Here is a 19,489-nt window from a genome sequence, read left to right as displayed (position 1 = left end):
TTCAAAGTATACTGTATCCACTTTATTAAAATTTGTGTAAAAGTTGTAAAAACGTTTATATATTATTATCGTGAAAACACCATATATTTCATTTAGGAACTCTTTATGATGATTCACGGCGCCCTTTCGTGTGACCTGTAGTGACATTTCTGTTGTGACCTAGAGTAACCGTGTTTACATCACGTGACTAGAATAGCAAGCCACCCAGGCGAAAACAAAAGTCTGATGACGTCCCGCTTCTCGCCTCCGTTGTAAATCTGACCATATAATACAAGGTGTAGGGCTTCTAACGAAACAACGCAGTCGGAAAGTAACACATTGTGTGTCAGTACATTGTATAGTAGCTAGTGTTATAACCAAAATTCTTTTCTTTGCGACAGTGGCTACGGTAATGCAGCTTTACCAAATTATCAGTTATTGTAACTAAAAAGAAACGTAAACTCTTATTTCGTACATAAACTATATAAAGATAACTTTCTATACTATATTTAAGTTCATCTTTTTTTACATAGATTTTTCACTTAAATACAATTTAAATTTTGCAAAAAAATTTCAGTATGTCTGATTTTTCCCAAACTTTGTCAGGGTTTAAGCCGAACGAGGAACATCTGGGTGGTAAGTTGTTTTTAAATATTATAAATAATTTATGTTTATTTTAGGTTAAAATTTTCATTTCGTTTGCCATTTTTACTAATCGAGTTATCTATCTCAACCTGTATAAACATAGTAGCCTAAAATGCTAACCTTTATTTGTCTCTTTGATTACGGCAACAAAGATTTAAAAATAGTCGAAACAAAAAATAACAAATATAGTTAGGAAACAGTCGTCAAAACAAGCTTACGGTTGTCAATTGTATGAAAGAAATGTTGGTAACATTTTTTCTTGATATTATTATAATAATTTGCTAATATTTTAATTGCATAAACCCGTTCTTTTTAGATTCCTGGGTGGACCTTGCATCGTCTAATGTGGACACAGGTACAGTGAAATATCTTCAGTATTCATACAACAGTGAGATGGAGAAGTTACTTAGGGAGGCACAACGAGAAGGTTCCACTCCGTCTGTATCACACCCGTCATCTGTTAACCATTCAAATTTAAACAGGTGAATATTAAAATTTAGGAACTAGTGAACATTTCTTTGGTGCTTTACACATTAGACTGGGTAAAAAGTGTTAGAGGTTGGAAGTTGGGGGTTACAACAGTAAACCATTCAAATTTAAACAGGTGAATATTAAAATTTAGGCACTAGCGAACATTTCTCCGGTGCTTTAAAGGTTAGGCTGGTAAAAAGTGTTAGAGGTTGATAGTTGGGGGTTACCACTTAGGTTACTGGTTATATGGGATAACAGTTTCGTTTACTGGTTAGCAGATAACGTAAGAGTAAGAGAGATTCTTTATTAGCACCAAAACTTATTTATAGCTAGGTATTGATTTACTGATTTTCTTATCAACATTCAGTTGATTTTTATATTGTAATTGTTCTTCAATGTATGGTGGGATTGATGTCCGTAATCTGTATGAAAAAACAGTATTTTATCTTCTTGTTTGAATAAACTTTGTTCTGTTATCACTTAACAATGAGCATTAGGCATCATAATATGCCATTTTGTTTCTGGTCTAAGATACTGAAGACCAATTTGATCTGTTATTCGGCAATATATATATATATACATTTTTTATCATTTGTCAAGATTTGTGGTTATAAAGTACCATTCTCATCTGCTTGATGACGAGTAACAAATTAACAACCATGCATGGCAGTATCCACATACATAATGTATATATGATGCTTTTAGTAAACATTAAATATTCATGCAGAGGTTTTATTTTGTATTTCTGATCCATACCTGTAGTGAAATGCATTATGTTTTGATACTGTTTTGATAATAATGTTTTATGTTTTCAGTTGCTTACTACTCAAACTGCGCATATTATTCAGATTGTAAATAAAGACAATGTTTTAATTTATTAAATTGTCCGAAGTTTAAATCATTTTAATTGGTGCTTGCTTTATACAGCTACTTCGTGCCATGCATTTAGCAGTAAAACATCTTATCTTTTAACTGTATGTAACTTGTATTTACCTAATGGTTATAAGGTTCAAGACTTTGTACTATCACCATTGTGGCTATATGTGTTTTTGTTGCTGCCATGTGACATTTATTTCAATTAAATCTTTCCTTTATAGCCCACCCCACCCCCAAAGTTTGGCAGGCAGTACCAGCCATTCTCCCTGTTTAAGTGGCACCAATTCACCAAAGTTCCAAGGTCAAACACAGGTAATCAATATCTTGTTTCACAATAGATGTGTATTAGATTAAATTATAAGTTGCCTATGGCAAGTTGCGGTCTGTCTAGCCTGTTTTGGATCATTACTAAACAGACAGTGTGGTATGGGAGCATGTGGTGTCAGTTTAAATAAAGGCATGATACTTAAACCAATACCACTTACAACATTTACCAGCTTGGGAATTTTGGCCAAGGAAAATTTCCATACAATTTTATGATTATAGCATCATGTGTGCAACAGCCACGCTTTCTAATTGGCGCTTTTAACCAAATTTCTTGATAGGCTGTTTTAACAACTGTTGTTTTGCTGTTGATTGCCTTTCTTTGGTTCTTTTAAAACCATAAGCTTGCTATCGATTTCGAAGGGATAAATGAAAATGTTCGTTTTTTATATATTTTTTGATAATAAAATTTGAAAAATGTATTCCTGGTTCCTTAATACCTTGTTTACATATTTAATCACAGCTGGATGACGTATCATCTGCCCGACAATTACCAAGCCCTACTAATGTTGACTGGGTGTGGGATTGGTCAAGTAAGCCTACCAATTCACCTCCTATGTAAGTATGATCTTTTCTACTCTGTTCAGTGAACCTGAATAGGCCAATGGGATAGGGTACCCCCTGTAACTTTACAATGATATAGTTATAATGGTTGATTGCATTTTTTTAACATTGTTTATAAGTCATGTTCTCTTTGTTTTTACTAACTTTTGTGTGAAATACACTTATGTGGAAAAGTTAACAATAATTAAGCTTAAAATTGATATATATATTATACAAAAAATCAAACTGATTTCGATATTTAATAAAAATAGTGTGATTTTTCCTTTTTTATATAATACACTGTTTTATTAAACACCATGGCCTATTTAATTCTGTTGTTTTAATTTGGCGAATGACAATTTAATTATTGCCAACTCCAGGAACTGGCAGTTCAAACACCCAAAGAGAAAAGGAACCCCACTAAGCATGCGAAACTCAGCTGCCATGAAACATGACATTTTCTCATGGGAGTTCATGCAAGTCTTTATTCCATCCATCATATTAACAAACATCATGGCTTTTGGGATTGGGTGAGTTCTAGACAATAATGTACAACCTATTTCAAAGCTCGGTTTATTTATAATAAACTTAATGAATGATTGGAGCGACTCTTCTGAATGAATTAGTTAAGGAAAGGCACGATAAATGCAATAACAGTACACTACATGCATTAAATGCACAACTAATGGATTTGTGGTTGCATCACCACACGTGGCATTAACGAGCAAATAATGCTGTGTGTGACGTAGCGCGTGTGTTAAGTATAAAGATATTCGTCTAATTTCTAATTGATTTTTACTGTTGAAATTGATGTAAATATGCGTAAAGAATGGTCTGTTTTATGCTAGGTAGTACAGTGTTAAGAATTTGGGATATCTTGATTATTATTTATAGACCTAATATTAAGGGTGGGTGGGGTTGGGCTGATATGTGTTCCATGTTTTGAAACATGGTTGACAGGGCATCTATAATCTGGCACCAAGTTTTAATCTTAAAACAGTTTATACTTGTTAGGTATCTATACAAAAGCAAAGCTAAAGTATACAGTTTTCAATACATTAATTAACCAGGTTTCCTATATTCTACATCAATGAGTGTAACTGATTTTTTAGCAATGTCACCAAAGATTTTGAGCAAAAAAAGCTATATACTCTTTTGGTGATAATAATTACTTTTTAAAATTCTTGCTTATGTAATACAAAATATTTTTAATAGTAAGTATTATCAGGCTTACAGTGAGTATCAAATCAAAAATTGCATTTGAAAATTCTAAATCTTTATTTGATGTTATATGTTTGAGTCAGTTTGACAATGTTGGTACAATGGTAGCAGAGCCAGTAATACACACATGATTTGACACATACACGTGGACATGGTACACTGTTAATAGCCTTGTATAGTTTTATAAATTTCACGAATTATTTCATACACAGCGTTTACATTGGCAAACGACTAGCAACAGCAACTGCACGAAATACATGAGTCATCTTCACACCTATTGGTGTGTTCCTGTTATGCTAAAACAGCACTTCAGCAGGGCAACTGTGTATATAACTGTACGTGTACATCTATAAGTGCATGAATTTGATGGTACTGTGTTATTAATTCATGCAATGTTTCTCAAATCATGTTTGGCGTCCCAAATAACTCAACGCTCACAAAATATATCACTATATCCTCATTATTTCCAATAATGCAGTTCACAGTTACAATTATTTCGTAATACAGTGCCTCTGTTATGTTTTAGTATGCTGTATATTGCTGCCTGAAAATCTCTAAACTTGGTCTTTCATTTTCAAACTTTTTTTTTATTAAATGTTTTACCGAAATCAAATAACTCTTTCAGTTTATAAATGGATTTTTTGTTTAATCAAGTCTTTATAAACAGGTTTGTACTTTAGTGCTATTATTAATATATTTAAGAGGTTAAAAAGAAATTGTTAATTAATTGTATTTTTCACTGTTATGGTTGTACATAGGCTGTTGTTTTAAATTTTTCCAGTTATTTTACTTTTATTAGTGAGAAGTATTTGTTCAAGATTATTTTATTTTTCTCTGACTTATCCACTGACAGAATGATAATTGAAATGGTTTTATTTTATAAAATACCTACTTTTTGGAAACGTACATATGTTGGAAATCGCCTGAAATATTCGTTCATTTGTATATACCACCATTGTGCAATTATATTGTTTAGCATGGTACCAACATGTTCAATTGAATCAGTTAGTTTCTTGTTTGTATGTTTTAAAACAATGTTTATATTAGTCGATAATTAATGCAAGGTTTAAGAACTAGATTTGGAAAACCATAGTTTGTGCTTGAGATATAGTAGAGTGGGGGAAGACGGGACACTTTTAGAAAATAACATCCAAATATTGTCTTTCATAACAGATTCATAACAAACCTGGTTTTGTACAGTTTTGCATTTACCCCCAACTACTATTCTATAGCTGATGCATTTAAACTATTTGTGAGCATCACATATATATATATCATCGATTTTATTCATTACTAACACCATTTACCTGATTGCGCAGTAATTAAAACAACAAAATTATTGCATCAAATAGTTAGCAGATAACTATATGTAAAATTGTAAAAAAAATGATTTAAAATGAAAGCAGCTACGTGACATGGGTGTGGCAGAAAATGAACCAATAAAAACATCTGCCAATATTTATATAATGAATGTTACCTGTTTAGAAAACAATGTTTAACAGGATCATTTATGTTGGGTCTTAAATTGATCGATTAAGTGATAAAACATGTTATGTATGTTAAACAAACACAAAAGCGTTTTATTATTACAATAAAGCACTAAAGTGACTAAACCTTTTAGGTAGTATAGAAAAGGTTACATTTTTGGAATGTATTAATATTGGGCACTACTAAATCAAGGGAATTATTAAAATTGTCTAAAATTATATGCAGAGTTAGAATTATAAACCCTTATTAAAGTACACAGTATTGATAAGATTGCCGTGTTTTTCCTCAATTGATTTACGAACATCTAACTCCAAATCTCCAACTTTCATTGATCTGTAAAAGTTATATATCTTTAAAAAGTTTGTTCTCTTAACTGTGTGTTTATTTATAAAACTAAATAAAAAAATTACAAAAAATGCAAAACATGATTGAATCTCAAAATGTACAGTCCAGAGCGTTTTAACTAAATAATGAAATGTGATGCGGCTTAATAGCTATATTTTCAATTTAAACTCTTATTAATTTTTCGCTTTTTAGTTTTACACATGATTCATATAAACATGTTCATTGTTGACTCATAACATGTGATAATACATGAATAAATATAATTTATTTACAATCGCCGGGGCAACGACATTCAATGTAGCATGTGTGTTTTGTTTTATAGACCTCATGCCCACTTACAAGTTACCGAATATGTAACTTTGCAGCATTGTAGGTGACTACATTTTTAATATTTTATTTTATTACCAACAGTTAGGAAAACCCGTAAGGGATCACTGGGTTAAAACAACTGCCATTAGGTGTCTGTTCCCAAGGACATTTTAAAATTACACAGTTACAAAAAACACTTATTAATACAAAAAAAGCTTTTAACATTGGATGTTTTTTAACATACTAAACAAGTTAAACTTTGCAGCCACAAAGTAACATACATGGTGACTTGTAAGCTGGCACGAAGTGTATGAAACAAAACACCCATGTTTAACGACTGTCGTTTTCTGGCAACTTGAGTCGTTTTCCAGCAGCTCGTTGATATATTAAGATACATTCATGATTCATTTATTCAAAACTAAAATAATAAATTTGCAACTCACGCTTGCTGTGGGAAGACTGCACAAGCTGCTGGAACCATGAATATTAAACTGGAACAAAAGAAAAACAATTTCTAAGAAAGAAATCTGACAACAATGTACAAGATTTGTTGTTATCTTGGTTTATTCTTAACATGATATTATTATCAGCAATGTATTTTTATCTAAATGTGTTGTGGACTTGTGGTTATATTCTGATCTACTCTTGCTTTTACACAAGGAAAGACATGGGTTGGAAATTGATGAGTGGATTCCAATTAAATGTAAATATATTTTTAATTGTAAGCATGTTTTACCAACTGTTGTTTTATAGCTACTTCCTTTTTTTTGTTTAAAATATTTTCAAATCTTCGCCCATGTAATCGAAGAGACAAATAAAGTTATTATTATTATTGATATATATGTAGTTTTGGCACCTTAGTATTTCTTAGTTAGGACAATGTGCTTAAATTAGGACCAATGTGATTTGCTGTTTTGTTTTAGGGCCATCTTCATACACTATTTCCACATGCATTTATTACAGTACAGTTAAAAAATCTTCCTAAAGATACATATTTTCCATACAGGTTACCAATCACTGCAACACTCTAAGAAAAATGATGCATTTTCCAACTGGTTGAATATCCAGTTGTATATCACTTAAGTGTTACATCATGAAAGCATAATTTAAAGGTGATAAACAAATTTGGCTTAAACCGCAAGGCCCCCTGGTTTGTTTTAAGAAAGCACCCATAGAGAATAATAGTAATAACATAATATAATAACTTTTCTTTGTCTCTTTGATTACGGTAGAAAGATTTAGGAATATTTTAAATAAAACACAGGAAATAGCGACAAAACAACAGTTGTTAAAACACAACAGTTGTTAGAATAGAAACAACAGTTGTTGGAATAGAAAATATAAATCAAATACCAAAGTCGTCACTTACAATACTCCAAGGCCAGTTACTTGAAAAGGAAGGTGTAGCCATGTTCGTGATCTAAACCATTTCCGCTTGATCAAACTCTCCATCATAATGGGGAGGCAAACTGTAAAGTCAAACAAGTGGTTCAAACAATAAGAGCAAACTTGTGCTGATAATTCTTGTGGGAATCAAACATAGGAATGTTATCTCTTACAAGGCTTTGCAAAGGTCTTCTTGGAACAATGGCTGCTTTAATAAGACAGAAGTATTTTTTCTGTTTTACCACAATTTTAAAAAATGTATATTTTGAATCACTCCAACTCAGTGGTCACTGGTAGGTAGTGCAAATTGTCAGTCATACATAAAAATAAAAGGAAAAATCCAAAAAATAATCACTGACAAAATCAATAATTAGGAACATATATGGTACCTTAGCTGGAACGAGGTGTATAAATCCTCCTGTTATAACGACTGTTGTTTTCGGCCACTCGACAATAAAGCAAGTTACATTCATTTATTGGTGGATTTAAAATACCATAATTGCTTTATAAAAGGTAAATTTATTAAACACTCACCCATTCCTGGTGCAGCCATTAAAATTCGGGAGAAAACAACTTGACTTATTCCTTTCTGAGCACATTTCTAATCAAAACATATAAAGAAGTTATATAAGGTTTCGAAATTTCTCATTTTTAATGCAATGTTATTATTATACCTTTGATTTTCCCATCACATTGCCCTCGGCATCTGTGATTGTAACTCCATTTAACAATTCCCTGAAATGTAAGCAAGTCAACTAAGGCATATGAAATAAAAAAGGATTAAATATTTTCAAGCAGTTTATGTGCTTGAAAAGTTTTGTTTAACATAAAACTAAAAAACTGCTGAAAAATTAGATAAAAATAAATTTTACTACCAAACATGGTTTAAAAATTTTTTTTTCTTATTTTTCTTTAAAATCTATGTAAAACCGATTGTGAATGTAAAATATTACGTTTGTCTTGATAAAGGAATATTCACAGCATTAGCTGAAGCTACAGCAACAAATGGGACCCAGCGTGCAACAACAGGCGGTGCCTTCCTTGAGTAAATGTTCAATCCAAGGGCAACACCTGTAGGTTATGTGAATATTGAGAATTATGGGTCAACATAAACAACACTTTTAGAATTTAAAATACATTTTGCCTTATTACAAAGGATTACCAATACCGTAATAAACATTAAACTAAATTTTGAGGATATTATTTATAACATAACAACATAATTTTTAATCATCTCTTGGAAAATAATAACGAAGATCATGTTATTTAAAGAGAAGGGAATAAGCAGCAAATTGACGGTTGTCAAAACACGCTATCGATAAAAACAATGACAGTTAAAAAGCGTAAATGTTGTACCCAATTAATTAAGTGTTTATTTGTTACCTAATGCCGTAGTTGTAGCAGTAGCATATGCAAACATCATTTGTTTCGTTGATGTTTCTGAAGCAGCATTGCGGTTTGTGTAGTTGACTACAGCATTAAATGACTGGTTAAACCATTGCATTAATGCAACTTGCGCAGGTGTTCTGTTAAAGTTTCATTCATTATATTCTGCTACACTTCAGATTTTTTAAAATAAATAAATAGAGCAAAAACCATCAAAGATTATTCTAGTGGATTACATAAATTTACAAATAATGCATCTGTAAATAACTAAAATATTGAATATATATTTTTTTATTCACCAGTTTTAAAAAAAAGTGATTGTACATTTACCAACACATTTTTATTTATACATTCTTGGCTAATCTACTAAAAGAAACATGTAAAATAATACTGGATAATGTGAATTTAAATTGCTTTACCCTCGCTTGGGTGGAAAAGAACAGTCGTTGTACGCTAGTTCTGTTTTATACACCTCATGCCAGTATTTGAGGTACCACGAATGTAACTTTGTGGGTGATTATTTTTTCTTAATGGCTGACAATATAAACAATGCATTACTGGTTAGTTAGTGACCATAATTTTTGTTATGTTTTTTTTATATATGGCTGATAACTTGGACAACCCATTAGTGATCACTGGATTGGAGCAATTGTGATAACTATCTATTCTTGCACAAAGACACATATTAAAACCTACTTATAAAATTGCAATAAAAGGCCAGTAATTGCCATTCCTCCTGGCACTTGGAAAGTCATTCGCCCAAATAAATTCATTTTCTCTCCACTGTCCGGGTGAAATGCTGAGTCATAAAGATGCTTAGCGTTCCATAATTGTTCTTCTGTTGTGTCACCGATACATTTTCCAGCTCTGTGAAAAATTAGATTTGTTTTGTTTTTATTTAATATTATGTTTATATATTTATATAATTTACAATGTTTTCGGAAATACCACTGTGCAAATAATTTTTCACACCTGTAATTATAAAAATTGCAAAAAAATGCATTTTCTGGTAATGATAGTTTTATAGCATTGCTTACTGTTTTAAAAATGACCATATCCACACAATTACGACCTTATTCTCACCTGTAAGCCAGGACAAGATTTTTTGCATGATCCAGTTGAGAATCTGGCACAAACAACTTCCGCATGTCGGTTATTGCATAAAAATGTTTTAGTCTCCCACCGAATGTTGATTGATCCCATCTTGGTTTTTCTAAATCTACACTAAGTTTGCAGGATTTGCATGGTGGGGTTTCTTCAATGTTGTCGGCCATTTGGACAGTCAAGAACCTGAAATGTGAAACCAATTAGGTATTAATATGTATGCACTAAGATATTAGTAGTTAAGCATACATTTTACCACTTAAATAGGGTATATCTATCAAACGTTTCACCTAAGCTAAATTACGGTTAAAAGTGTTTGCTTTTAATAAACTTTATACAAAATATTAGCTAACCAGTTATTCTAAAACCCCTCCTTGAGTTTTACTATCATTACTTTAACTGAAAAACACGGACTGATATATACAATTTACTTCAGTGTTCTGGTACTGCGTATGTTATATAACGTATATGGAAAAAAGGCAATCCCAGATTAACTTACATGCCCAAATTAATTGTGTGGCTCTCGTTATCGGGAATATCCCAAATCTGAAATTGCAAAAATTTGGAAAGGTTAAATTCGATTTTTATGTATTATGAAAAGATATTATTTATTTTGTTTTAATAAAACCAACCAAACAATTCTTTTTTGATTAAATAATTAAAATGAACTTTTATCATATAAGCAAATTTTACAATCCTAATTTAATACAACTGCAACAAATGTTTTTTACTAAAAAAACTATTTTACGCAGAGTCCGTATATAAACAGACTCTGATTTTACGTGTCTAAAATAAAAATGTTTCGATATTACCGATTTTAAACCTAAAACTTATTTTGAGAGCTCCCCTAATTGTTATATTTCATGTGAAACAGCGCCACCTACAATGTCGCCATTTTTCATAAGCAACAGTTTCTCCTACGCCTCTTTCCAAAGATCAACTGAGTTGCAGTTTTGCGTAAAGTGAAACAAAAGCGTTCGATTTGAACATTTTTATATTGATTTTTTACTATTAAAAGTACTTCTAACTTAAAGAAATGGCCGAAGAAGCTGGAGATGACTCTCTGTACCCGATTGCGGTCCTAATTGACGAATTACGTAATGAAGACGTCCAACTACAATTAAATAGTATGCGGAAGCTATCTACAATAGCACTGGCACTTGGAGTTGAAAGAACAAGATCGGAGCTCATCCCATTCCTTACAGACTCCATGTGCGACGAAGATGAAGTGTTGCTTGCTCTGGCCGAACAACTCGGTTCATTCACACCGCTTGTTGGCGGTAACAGCTTCGCCCATTGCTTACTCCCACCACTAGAGAGTCTTTCTACAGTTGAAGAAACCGTAGTAAGAGATAAAGCTGTTGATTCTCTCCGTTCTGTTGCTAATGATCATAGTGCAAATGATTTGGAAGCTTACATGATCCCATTAATAAAGCGTTTAGCAACTGGTGATTGGTTTACATCTCGTACCTCTGCGTGTGGGCTGTTTAGCGTCGTCTACCCTCGTGTGTCTAGCGCCCTCAAGCAAGAGTTACGCACCATGTTCCGGAATCTTTGCGGCGACGACACTCCAATGGTCCGACGGGCAGCTGCTTCAAAACTTGGAGAGTTCGCCAAAGTTGTTGAGCGTGAACAAGTCACTTCAGATTTAATTCCACTCCTGCATAACTTGGCAAGCGATGAACAAGACTCAGTGAGGTTGCTTTCTGTGGATGGGTGTGTTACAATGGCTGACTTGCTCAACGAAAGTGAATGTGAGCAGTATCTTCTTGGTACAATCCGTGAAGCAGCAGCAGACAAGTCCTGGCGAGTGAGATATATGCTGGCTGATAAATTCACCTTGTTACAAAAAGCAGTTGGTCCTCAACTGACACACCAACATTTGGTCCCAGCTTTCCAGGCTTTACTCAAAGATTGTGAGGCTGAAGTGCGTGCTGCTGTCGCTTACAAAGTGAAATCTTTCTGTGAGAACCTTCAAGTTGATAAGAGAGAACAGGTGATCATGAACAGCATACTTCCTCATGTAAAGGAGCTTGTCACTGATGCAAATCAGCACGTGAAGTCTGCTCTTGCTTCAGTCATCATGGGCCTGTCTCCAGTGCTTGGTAAAGACAACACGATTGAGCATCTTCTTCCACTCTTCCTCACTCAATTGAAGGATGAATGTCCAGATGTTCGTCTGAACATCATTTCCAACATCGACTGCGTGAACGAGGTCATCGGAATCGACCAGTTATCTCAATCCCTGCTTCCAGCTATCGTGGAACTTGCAGAGGATGGAAAATGGAGAGTTCGCCTCGCGATTATCGAGCACATGCCTCTTCTTGCAGCACAATTGGGCCAGCAGTTCTTTGACGACAAATTGAATGAGCTTTGCATGCAGTGGTTGGTTGATCATGTGTTTGCAATCCGAGAAGCCGCGACCACGAACCTGAGAAAACTTGTTGAAGCTTTTGGAGTGAATTGGGCTAAAGACACAGTTGTGCCGAAAATCCTCAACTTGGCTCAAGATCAAAACTATCTTCGAAGAATGACAACAATCTTCTGTGTGAACGAATTGGCAACTGCTCTTTCAGGGGAACTGTTGACGAAACTAATTCTCCCAACCATTATCCGGCTCTCCACCGATAACGTCGCTAATGTCCGTTTCAATGTTTGCAAATGCATGGAGAGAGTTGGCTTACAATTAGATGGTACAAGTCTCAGTACTGAAGTGAAACCAATGCTACAACGCCTCACCCATGACAAGGATGTTGACGTCCAGTTCTTTGCACAGCGAGCCCTACAGACATTGGCTTGATTCTACAGAATAGGTCAAATGGATACATCTAGACACTAGACATATTGAGTATATTTTCCTTCATGCTGTTACCCCTTTAAATTCTCATACAAATAAATTAGAGTTTTGCTTCAAACTGTTGTAAACTAGAATATAGTTGGCATTCATTAAAATTCATTCTGGCGCATTTAGAATTCTTTCACGCTTAGTTGTTTCTTTTATTGTTGTAAATACTTAAAGTTCGATGTACTTGGTTCATTCTGGTCCACTTGTAATTGTATTTCCTGTTTCCTTATCTGTTCTAAAGTGTTTAAACAACCATATCGGTAAGATCATACTGTTTATGAACGAATAAAACATAAAATTGTTAAAATTCTAATTTAAAAAAAAAAGATTTTATTAAATGATTTTTTGTGCCAGTTTTTGTCTTTCGTCATATTCACCTGCACCAGTAATACACCAACGTGATTAAAATCTGAGTGAAAAACATGAATCAACACTTGCCGTACATAACTTAATGCTGTAATTGTGTCCAATTATTAGAAGGATTTGTGGCTGTGTAGCAGGAAACACTGTGTGCATTTATGGAGTCTGTATAGTTTTATTTACTGGAAAAGACATCTAAATTGCTACAAACTTTGGGGAAATGACCATCGAAAATGAAAATGAACCTCTTATATCTGACAGTAAATCTTATGGATCTACATCTCAAGAGAGCTTAACGGTATTTGTTTAAATTTCCTTTTTTTTAAAAAACACAGCTGTTTATTTATTTTTTGTTTCCGAAAGAATGATCTTGGTTTAATTTTGGGGGATTTTTTAAAATTCAAAATATTGATGTTTATTTTAATTTTCTGTAATTTTTGAAATAGCACTATTTATTAAAACTAAAGTTTACTTTTGTTCTTGAAATTGGGCATGCAAGAAATTTGATGTTAAAAATAATAAAATGGCTTGGTAATTTTGAATATAATTATCCAGAATATATTTTTTTGTAAATTTTTTATACGTTTTGTGCGCAACAATAAAGCAGCTTATCTAAGGAAGTAGCAACTTTAATTTAATGCTCTGATAACAACTAAAACTAGGTTAACAGAACTTTGTTGTTTTGCATCATTTATTAAAACACTTGAATATTGTTTTAACGCCACAAAGAAAAACCATCTCATTTTATAAAACACTAATTGCACGAAAATGAAACAATAATTATGATGCCAAACTTTTTAATTTTTTTTTTATACTTATTATACCAGGACCATGATCTCCTCAATGAAAACAAGCCAATAAATTATAAAGAAGATGTTAAAACTGAAGAATTTACTGTGTACTGGTACAGATGGTATATATGTCTTATATTTGCTGTACAAGGCCTGTTGCAAGGAGCTGTATGGAACACATGGAGTCCGATTGATGATTCGGCTGAAGCAGCAATTGGTTTTACAAAAAGTGAGTTGGATATACGTTATCACAACATTTTATATTATTATATTTACATTTTTGTGTTTAATATAAAAATAAGTACAGTTTAACTGAATGAATGAATGACATTATTTGCCTCTTTGGTTATAGTAAAAAAAATTAGAATAGTTTACTAAATTAAGAGATTCGGAAAAATGTTAAAAAACAGTTCTTATAACATGCTTATGAAGGACAAAAGATTTTCCATAAAAAGTTACTCTCAAGTCTTTAGAAATAATATGAATATAATGTAATAAAAATTTTAACATTGTGTTCAACATTACTCAATTTTTCAACCTCACAGGCGATACAGAACTTCTCACCAACTGGGGTCCCATATCTTTCATAATCACAATGCCATTCTACATGTGGCTGCTACAAATTAAAGGTCTTAGGTTAACTGTTGTGTCCGGTGCCTTCCTTGTCGCTATAGCAACAGGACTACGATGTTTACCCTTGCCCAACCATATACTTCAATAGTAAGTCTTATAGCATATTTAATTATATAGTAGTATGGTAGAATAGTGGTTATATAGTAGAATGAGTTGGGCGGTTAGTATAGTACAAATTTATATAGTAGAAGAGGGCACATGTTTTCATTCTCTTTTCTCTTCCAATTTGGCAGTACACAAAGAATATTTACAGAATTATATAACCATAGCCCATGACTTTAAAAGAGTTGTTAATTGTTCAAAACACAATCAGGAAATATGGAGTTCAGGTACGCCATCCCATCTTACCCCATAGTTTTCTGTACAGTATTTGTCTTATAGTATCTTATGAAACACATATGTTTTATTTAGCATGGCTGAGGTCCTACAGCTTGCTATGCCATGAGATCTGATATTCAGGCCATGCACAACTAAATATTTTTTTTCCTTGAGTTGCACCTGTTAGACAGGTGATATGTAGGTGCTTAGGGTAATAGGCCAACTCTGGTCTGAATCTCAGATCCTATGGCAACAGCAACGTAAATAAAATGTAACAACACCTGCCACTAAAACAACATTAAACAGCAAATAAATGAATACCAGATGTTTATTTCCATTTATTAAGTTGAAAAAATAAAATTTAATGAAATTAGTATATATATATCTATATATAGGTAATTTCTAATGTTTTTATAAAATTAAATGAGGAAAAAAAAATAATTTCATTAAATTTTAATTTCTCAACACAGCGTAATTCATGTGGCTCAGTTTTTAAATGGAATTGCTGGTTGTCCGGTAATGGCTGTTCCACCAATGTTATCTAATGTATGGTTCCCGCCAGCAGAGCGTATCACGGCAACAGGAATTACAACTTTATTTAACTATTTTGGTGAGTCTTATTTTGTAGAAATATATTCATATATTTGGGGTGAGTTATTTTTGTTTGACATGTTTCTATTTTTTGGATAATTTAAAGTTAGGTATTTCACTTACAAATAAAAATATGTTTTCTTATATAATATATTTGCACATTATTGTTTAATATGTTTTGTGATAGATAATTTCTTTGTTTAAGTGAAAAAGTTTGTCTTTAATTACAAATTTCGCACTAAATAAACACTTTACTTACTAGATCAGCATTTCTTAAACTGGGGTAAATTTACCCCTGAAAGTAAATTCCTCGGATTTAGAGGGTAAATGCGCTACCAATAAAAATTAAAGTCAGTTGACGCGACACAGAAAAATTATGCAAATTGTTATACTTTACCAGCAACAACTCGTTGCCGAAAGCTAGCGCATCTAACGCATTAAATATAACTGATGTAATTAGTTGTTTTTGCTTTTTTAATAAATGAGCGCCAAATTACATATTGGGGGTAAATCTGATAAGCATCTTTGTTAAAAGGGCAAAGCATACAAAAATGTTTAAGAACCTGCCCGGCGCCGTGGTATAGTGATTAGCGCGCCTGCCTGTAACCCAGAGGTAATGGGTTCAAGGCTCGACGCTGCTACCATTGTTGGCGTATGTGTCCTTGGACAAGACACTTAACGGGCAATTGCTCCAACCCAGTGGGCACTAATGGGTTGTCTAATTTATCAGCCATAAATAAAAAAAAATAAAAAAATCCAAACAAATATAATCACCCACAAAGTAACATACATGGTAACTCGTCAACTGGCACGAGGTGCACACTCGTGTGATAACGACTGTCGTTTTCCGGCCACACGAGGATAAAGTAAGTTACATTCATTCATTCTATCATTCAACCACTGAACTAGATTGTCAACCTGTGTAACAAAGGACTTACAATCTATTTATAGATGTTGTATTTATATTGGCATTCCTTCAAACATACATTCTATTAATGATTCAACTACCATTCTACCTCGTGGCATGTCTGTGTTTGTTAATTGAACTTTGCCTACATAAGTCTTCAGACTGTGTTTTAAAAATAATTCTGCATTTAGAACTTAACTATAGAATATTAAAGTTTGCATTGAAACATAACAGTATACTAAATGAAAAGTCTATAAATATTAAAATAAATAAACAAATACACAATCATGCATTACTGCTTATAATACTGATATGTAAACCTTCTACTAGTAATATAATAAATACCCTTTATGGCAATAAAAATTTAAAAAATATTAAAAAACAAATTTTTATAATTTATATATATATATATACTTTATTCTCATTGGTCATGGCAATAAAATTCTGTATTTCAGGCACTGGAGCTGCTTATATTATCGGCCCTTTATTTGTGAGTGAGCCTCCCAACTCAACGCTTAACATTTCTTGTTTTAATGTTTCTAAACATTCGTTGCCAGTCAACAGTTCATGTTTTGAGATATTTAAAATAAGGTAAGTTTAAGTTGAAATTTGCATCAAATTTTGTTTGTAACTAAATCTCATTTTGGAGCAGTAAACTTACATGACATATTAATTAATTATTGTTCATTAAACAGAGATAGGATATAAATGTTAATATTATGAAAATATAAACATTATTATACGCTAAACCTTTATTGAACAGTTGTTTTTCTATTTTTGCTTGTTTTTACTTTAAAAAATAATTTAAGCATTATTGTCAGTTTTGCATTCGATATAACAATATTAAATATATATATATATATACCTTTTTATAACTTTTAATATATTTAATTCTGAATGTTAATTTAAAATAAAAATCTATCTTTAAACATATGTATATATATATATATGTGTGTGTGTGTGTTTTTGAAGTATTTTTTAACCTTTTTTAAATCGATTCTGTTTAAAACCCAACTGTAATAATATGCTTTTAACAAGAGAAGTATAATACCATTTAAAAAATTAGTCTAGCCATTCCGTCATGCAAGCTGTAACTAAATATACTGTGTAGGTTCACCAAAGATCCTTATATATATTTTCTAGACATGAAATACAGGCTGTCATGTATCTAGAGTTTGGTCTTGCTGCGGCAAATTTCATCGCTATGATGATTTTCTTTCCGAAGAAACCACCAACCCCCCCTAGTGTCTCGGCATCCAAAGCTAGAATGAGTTTAATGGTATGTTTATATTTATAATATATTGGGCTTATTTTGGCAAAAAAAGAAATAGAGAAGGCCCGATGTTTTACAGCTGATTAATATGTATTTTACTGTAGGAAAAGACTAATATTGTTGTAAAAATATGAACTAAATTGTTTTTAAATTTGTTCCATACAAAAAATTTAAAGTATAATGGTGGGAAAGCAATTGTTTTTGAACTTTAGACTTTGTAATCAATATTTAAATCTTCAAATTGTTTAGGTGCTTTTAAAGCAGGATTATCTTACTTGCTAATGATAATAACTCTGTAATCTCTTTTAATTTATGTAAACATCAAGTCAATTTTACTCGTTTTTGCTGCATAATTGTTTTGCTTGTTACAAATATTTTTTATTCCTTTTTTTTCCAGAGTGGGATTCTGTCACTCAGACACCATAGGCAGTATTTGGTTGTTGCTTTCGTTACTTCAATAATATTTGGTACGTGGGGTGGCTGGACGGGGGTGATGGCAATTATTCTTAAACCTTTGAAAGTTAAACAGGTGGGTAAGACATAATAGGAAACAAATTAAAGCTAATCGACATAACTTTAAATTCGCTTATGAAAAGCATAATTTTAAATTCACTTATGAAAAGCATAACTTTAAATTCACTTATAAAAAAACATAACTTTATTTATGGTATTTGAAAAACTTTTATAGAATGAATCGGATTTTATCGGTTTCATGATGACGTTGATTGGTTGTGCTTCTGGGATGTTTGTTGGCTGGTAAGTTTTAATTATTGTTTTTTAATAACTAAAATTCCTGGAAATATTTTTTTCAACTTTCTAATGGTTTTATGATATTTTTGGCGTTTTTTTGATGTTTTTTTTTCGAAAAACTGCTTTACTAAAATTTATGCAATATTGGGAAAACAATTTCATTTTCTCGAAATGCTTTAATTTATGTTTAACTTTTGAAATTCCACTTATGATAGCAACATGCTTGTATGAATGTGACCGACTTAAATTGAGGTACCACAGTTCGACAACCACTGGTTTAATTGAAAACAGATCAATATTACATTCAGCGCGTACTGCGTATTCAATGCAACTAACTCATCTGTAGGCATGAGGTCTATTGGTAAACCCACAGAAATAGTGGGCAGATGGTGGTGTATATGTACGACTGTATGACTAGAATATGGCCTATACTATGTGGTTCCAACTTCTAACATATAAGAAATCATTCATAGGCAAAATATAACTCAAAAGTTTAATTGAGATGTATAACTTACCAAATCTAAATTTGTTGTAGAACAAATTTTACTGCTTTTTTCTCTGGTCAAGTACCAGCACAATGTGTTTACAAGCATTCTCTAAAATGGCAAAAAAACTCAAAATAAAAGAAAAGATTTTTTTCCTAGGTTTACTGATCGATTGAAAGGAAGAATGAAAACAATGTTGTCGATCTTATTTATCGTCAGTTTTCTTGCGTTTCTATATTTCGTTCTTCTCTGCCTACCATCAGTTAATGTGGATCCATTCAAGCCAGGAAAAGGTTTTAGATTTATCATTTAATTTAAAGTAAAAAATATATAATATACTGGGAATTGTTTATTTTTGTGAATATTGTTTTTGTGTGCCATATGACCATTTCTCTGTAAATTTCATTTTTTCTCTCTTTAAAATTAAAAACGAGAAAAAAATGTCTCGAAAAATTTAAA

At 32.2% G+C, this 19,489-nt stretch overlaps 4 protein-coding genes across 5 annotated transcripts in view; 3 read left to right on the top strand and 1 right to left on the bottom strand.

The window, feature by feature from the left end:
• The first annotated feature begins 459 nt into the window (after positions 1–459).
• Positions 460–5,068, top strand: LOC100182592 (BCL2/adenovirus E1B 19 kDa protein-interacting protein 3-like). The gene is made up of 6 exons (XM_002119996.5): positions 460–615; positions 941–1,106; positions 2,193–2,283; positions 2,759–2,853; positions 3,219–3,368; positions 4,272–5,068. The coding sequence occupies exons 1-6, from the start codon at positions 558–560 to the stop codon at positions 4,318–4,320; spliced, it is 609 nt and encodes a 202-aa protein (XP_002120032.1). The 5' UTR covers positions 460–557; the 3' UTR covers positions 4,321–5,068.
• A 257-nt stretch (positions 5,069–5,325) lies between these two features.
• On the bottom strand, positions 5,326–10,607 carry LOC100184963 (sideroflexin-2-like). 2 transcript variants are annotated; one of them, XM_009864160.3, is made up of 10 exons: positions 10,577–10,607; positions 10,057–10,263; positions 9,670–9,840; positions 8,971–9,113; positions 8,541–8,658; positions 8,262–8,322; positions 8,122–8,188; positions 7,571–7,670; positions 6,645–6,692; positions 5,326–5,880 (listed from the first exon to the last, which is right to left on the bottom strand). In XM_009864160.3, coding segments are annotated over exons 1-10 (1,017 nt in total). In that variant the 5' UTR covers positions 10,579–10,607; the 3' UTR covers positions 5,326–5,780. The 2 variants fall into 2 exon arrangements, with proteins under 2 accessions (XP_009862462.1, XP_018669676.1); XM_018814131.2 differs by lacking the exon at positions 10,577–10,607 and adding an exon at positions 10,431–10,549 and having other exon boundaries at positions 5,337–5,880.
• A 216-nt stretch (positions 10,608–10,823) lies between these two features.
• LOC100187349 (serine/threonine-protein phosphatase 2A 65 kDa regulatory subunit A alpha isoform) lies at positions 10,824–13,401 on the top strand. Its single transcript, XM_002119883.4, has 2 exons — positions 10,824–10,834; positions 11,013–13,401. Exon 2 carries the CDS (start codon positions 11,114–11,116, stop codon positions 12,875–12,877), a length of 1,764 nt encoding a protein of 587 aa, XP_002119919.1. The 5' UTR covers positions 10,824–10,834; positions 11,013–11,113; the 3' UTR covers positions 12,878–13,401.
• LOC100184913 (disrupted in renal carcinoma protein 2-like) overlaps positions 13,402–19,489 on the top strand; it is a 6,939-nt gene continuing 851 nt past the window's right edge. The window contains exons 1-9 of the mRNA XM_018817629.2: positions 13,402–13,580; positions 14,110–14,302; positions 14,619–14,793; positions 15,495–15,634; positions 16,978–17,113; positions 17,666–17,801; positions 18,193–18,324; positions 18,484–18,551; positions 19,190–19,323. Coding sequence (XP_018673174.2) covers positions 13,503–13,580; positions 14,110–14,302; positions 14,619–14,793; positions 15,495–15,634; positions 16,978–17,113; positions 17,666–17,801; positions 18,193–18,324; positions 18,484–18,551; positions 19,190–19,323 — 1,192 coding nt within the window. The 5' untranslated portion in view covers positions 13,402–13,502. The remainder of the gene's footprint in view (positions 13,581–14,109; positions 14,303–14,618; positions 14,794–15,494; positions 15,635–16,977; positions 17,114–17,665; positions 17,802–18,192; positions 18,325–18,483; positions 18,552–19,189; positions 19,324–19,489) is intronic.

This window comes from Ciona intestinalis, chromosome 1 (genome assembly GCF_000224145.3).
Source record: "Ciona intestinalis chromosome 1, KH, whole genome shotgun sequence".
NCBI lineage: Eukaryota > Metazoa > Chordata > Ascidiacea > Phlebobranchia > Cionidae > Ciona > Ciona intestinalis.
The sequence above is the reverse complement of the archived record's forward strand: the minus strand, read 5'-3'. Positions and strand labels throughout refer to the sequence as shown.

Bases quoted from the DNA above. Each gene is read 5' to 3' on its own strand.
- LOC100182592 (XM_002119996.5), top strand. From the start codon at position 558: ATGTCTGATTTTTCCCAAACTTTGTCAGGGTTTAAGCCGAACGAGGAA. The intron at 1,107-2,192 runs GTGAATATTAAA...TTTCCTTTATAG, and splicing joins AACCATTCAAATTTAAACAG to CCCACCCCACCCCCAAAGTT. The intron at 3,369-4,271 runs GTGAGTTCTAGA...TTTCATACACAG, and splicing joins ATCATGGCTTTTGGGATTGG to CGTTTACATTGGCAAACGAC.
- LOC100184963 (XM_009864160.3), bottom strand. The intron at 9,114-9,669 runs GTAGGTTTTAAT...AAACTTTAACAG, and splicing joins CTTTTATTGCAATTTTATAA to AACACCTGCGCAAGTTGCAT. The intron at 6,693-7,570 runs GTAAGTGACGAC...CTTTTGTTCCAG, and splicing joins GTAACTGGCCTTGGAGTATT to TTTAATATTCATGGTTCCAG.
- LOC100187349 (XM_002119883.4), top strand. From the start codon at position 11,114: ATGGCCGAAGAAGCTGGAGATGACTCTCTGTACCCGATTGCGGTCCTA.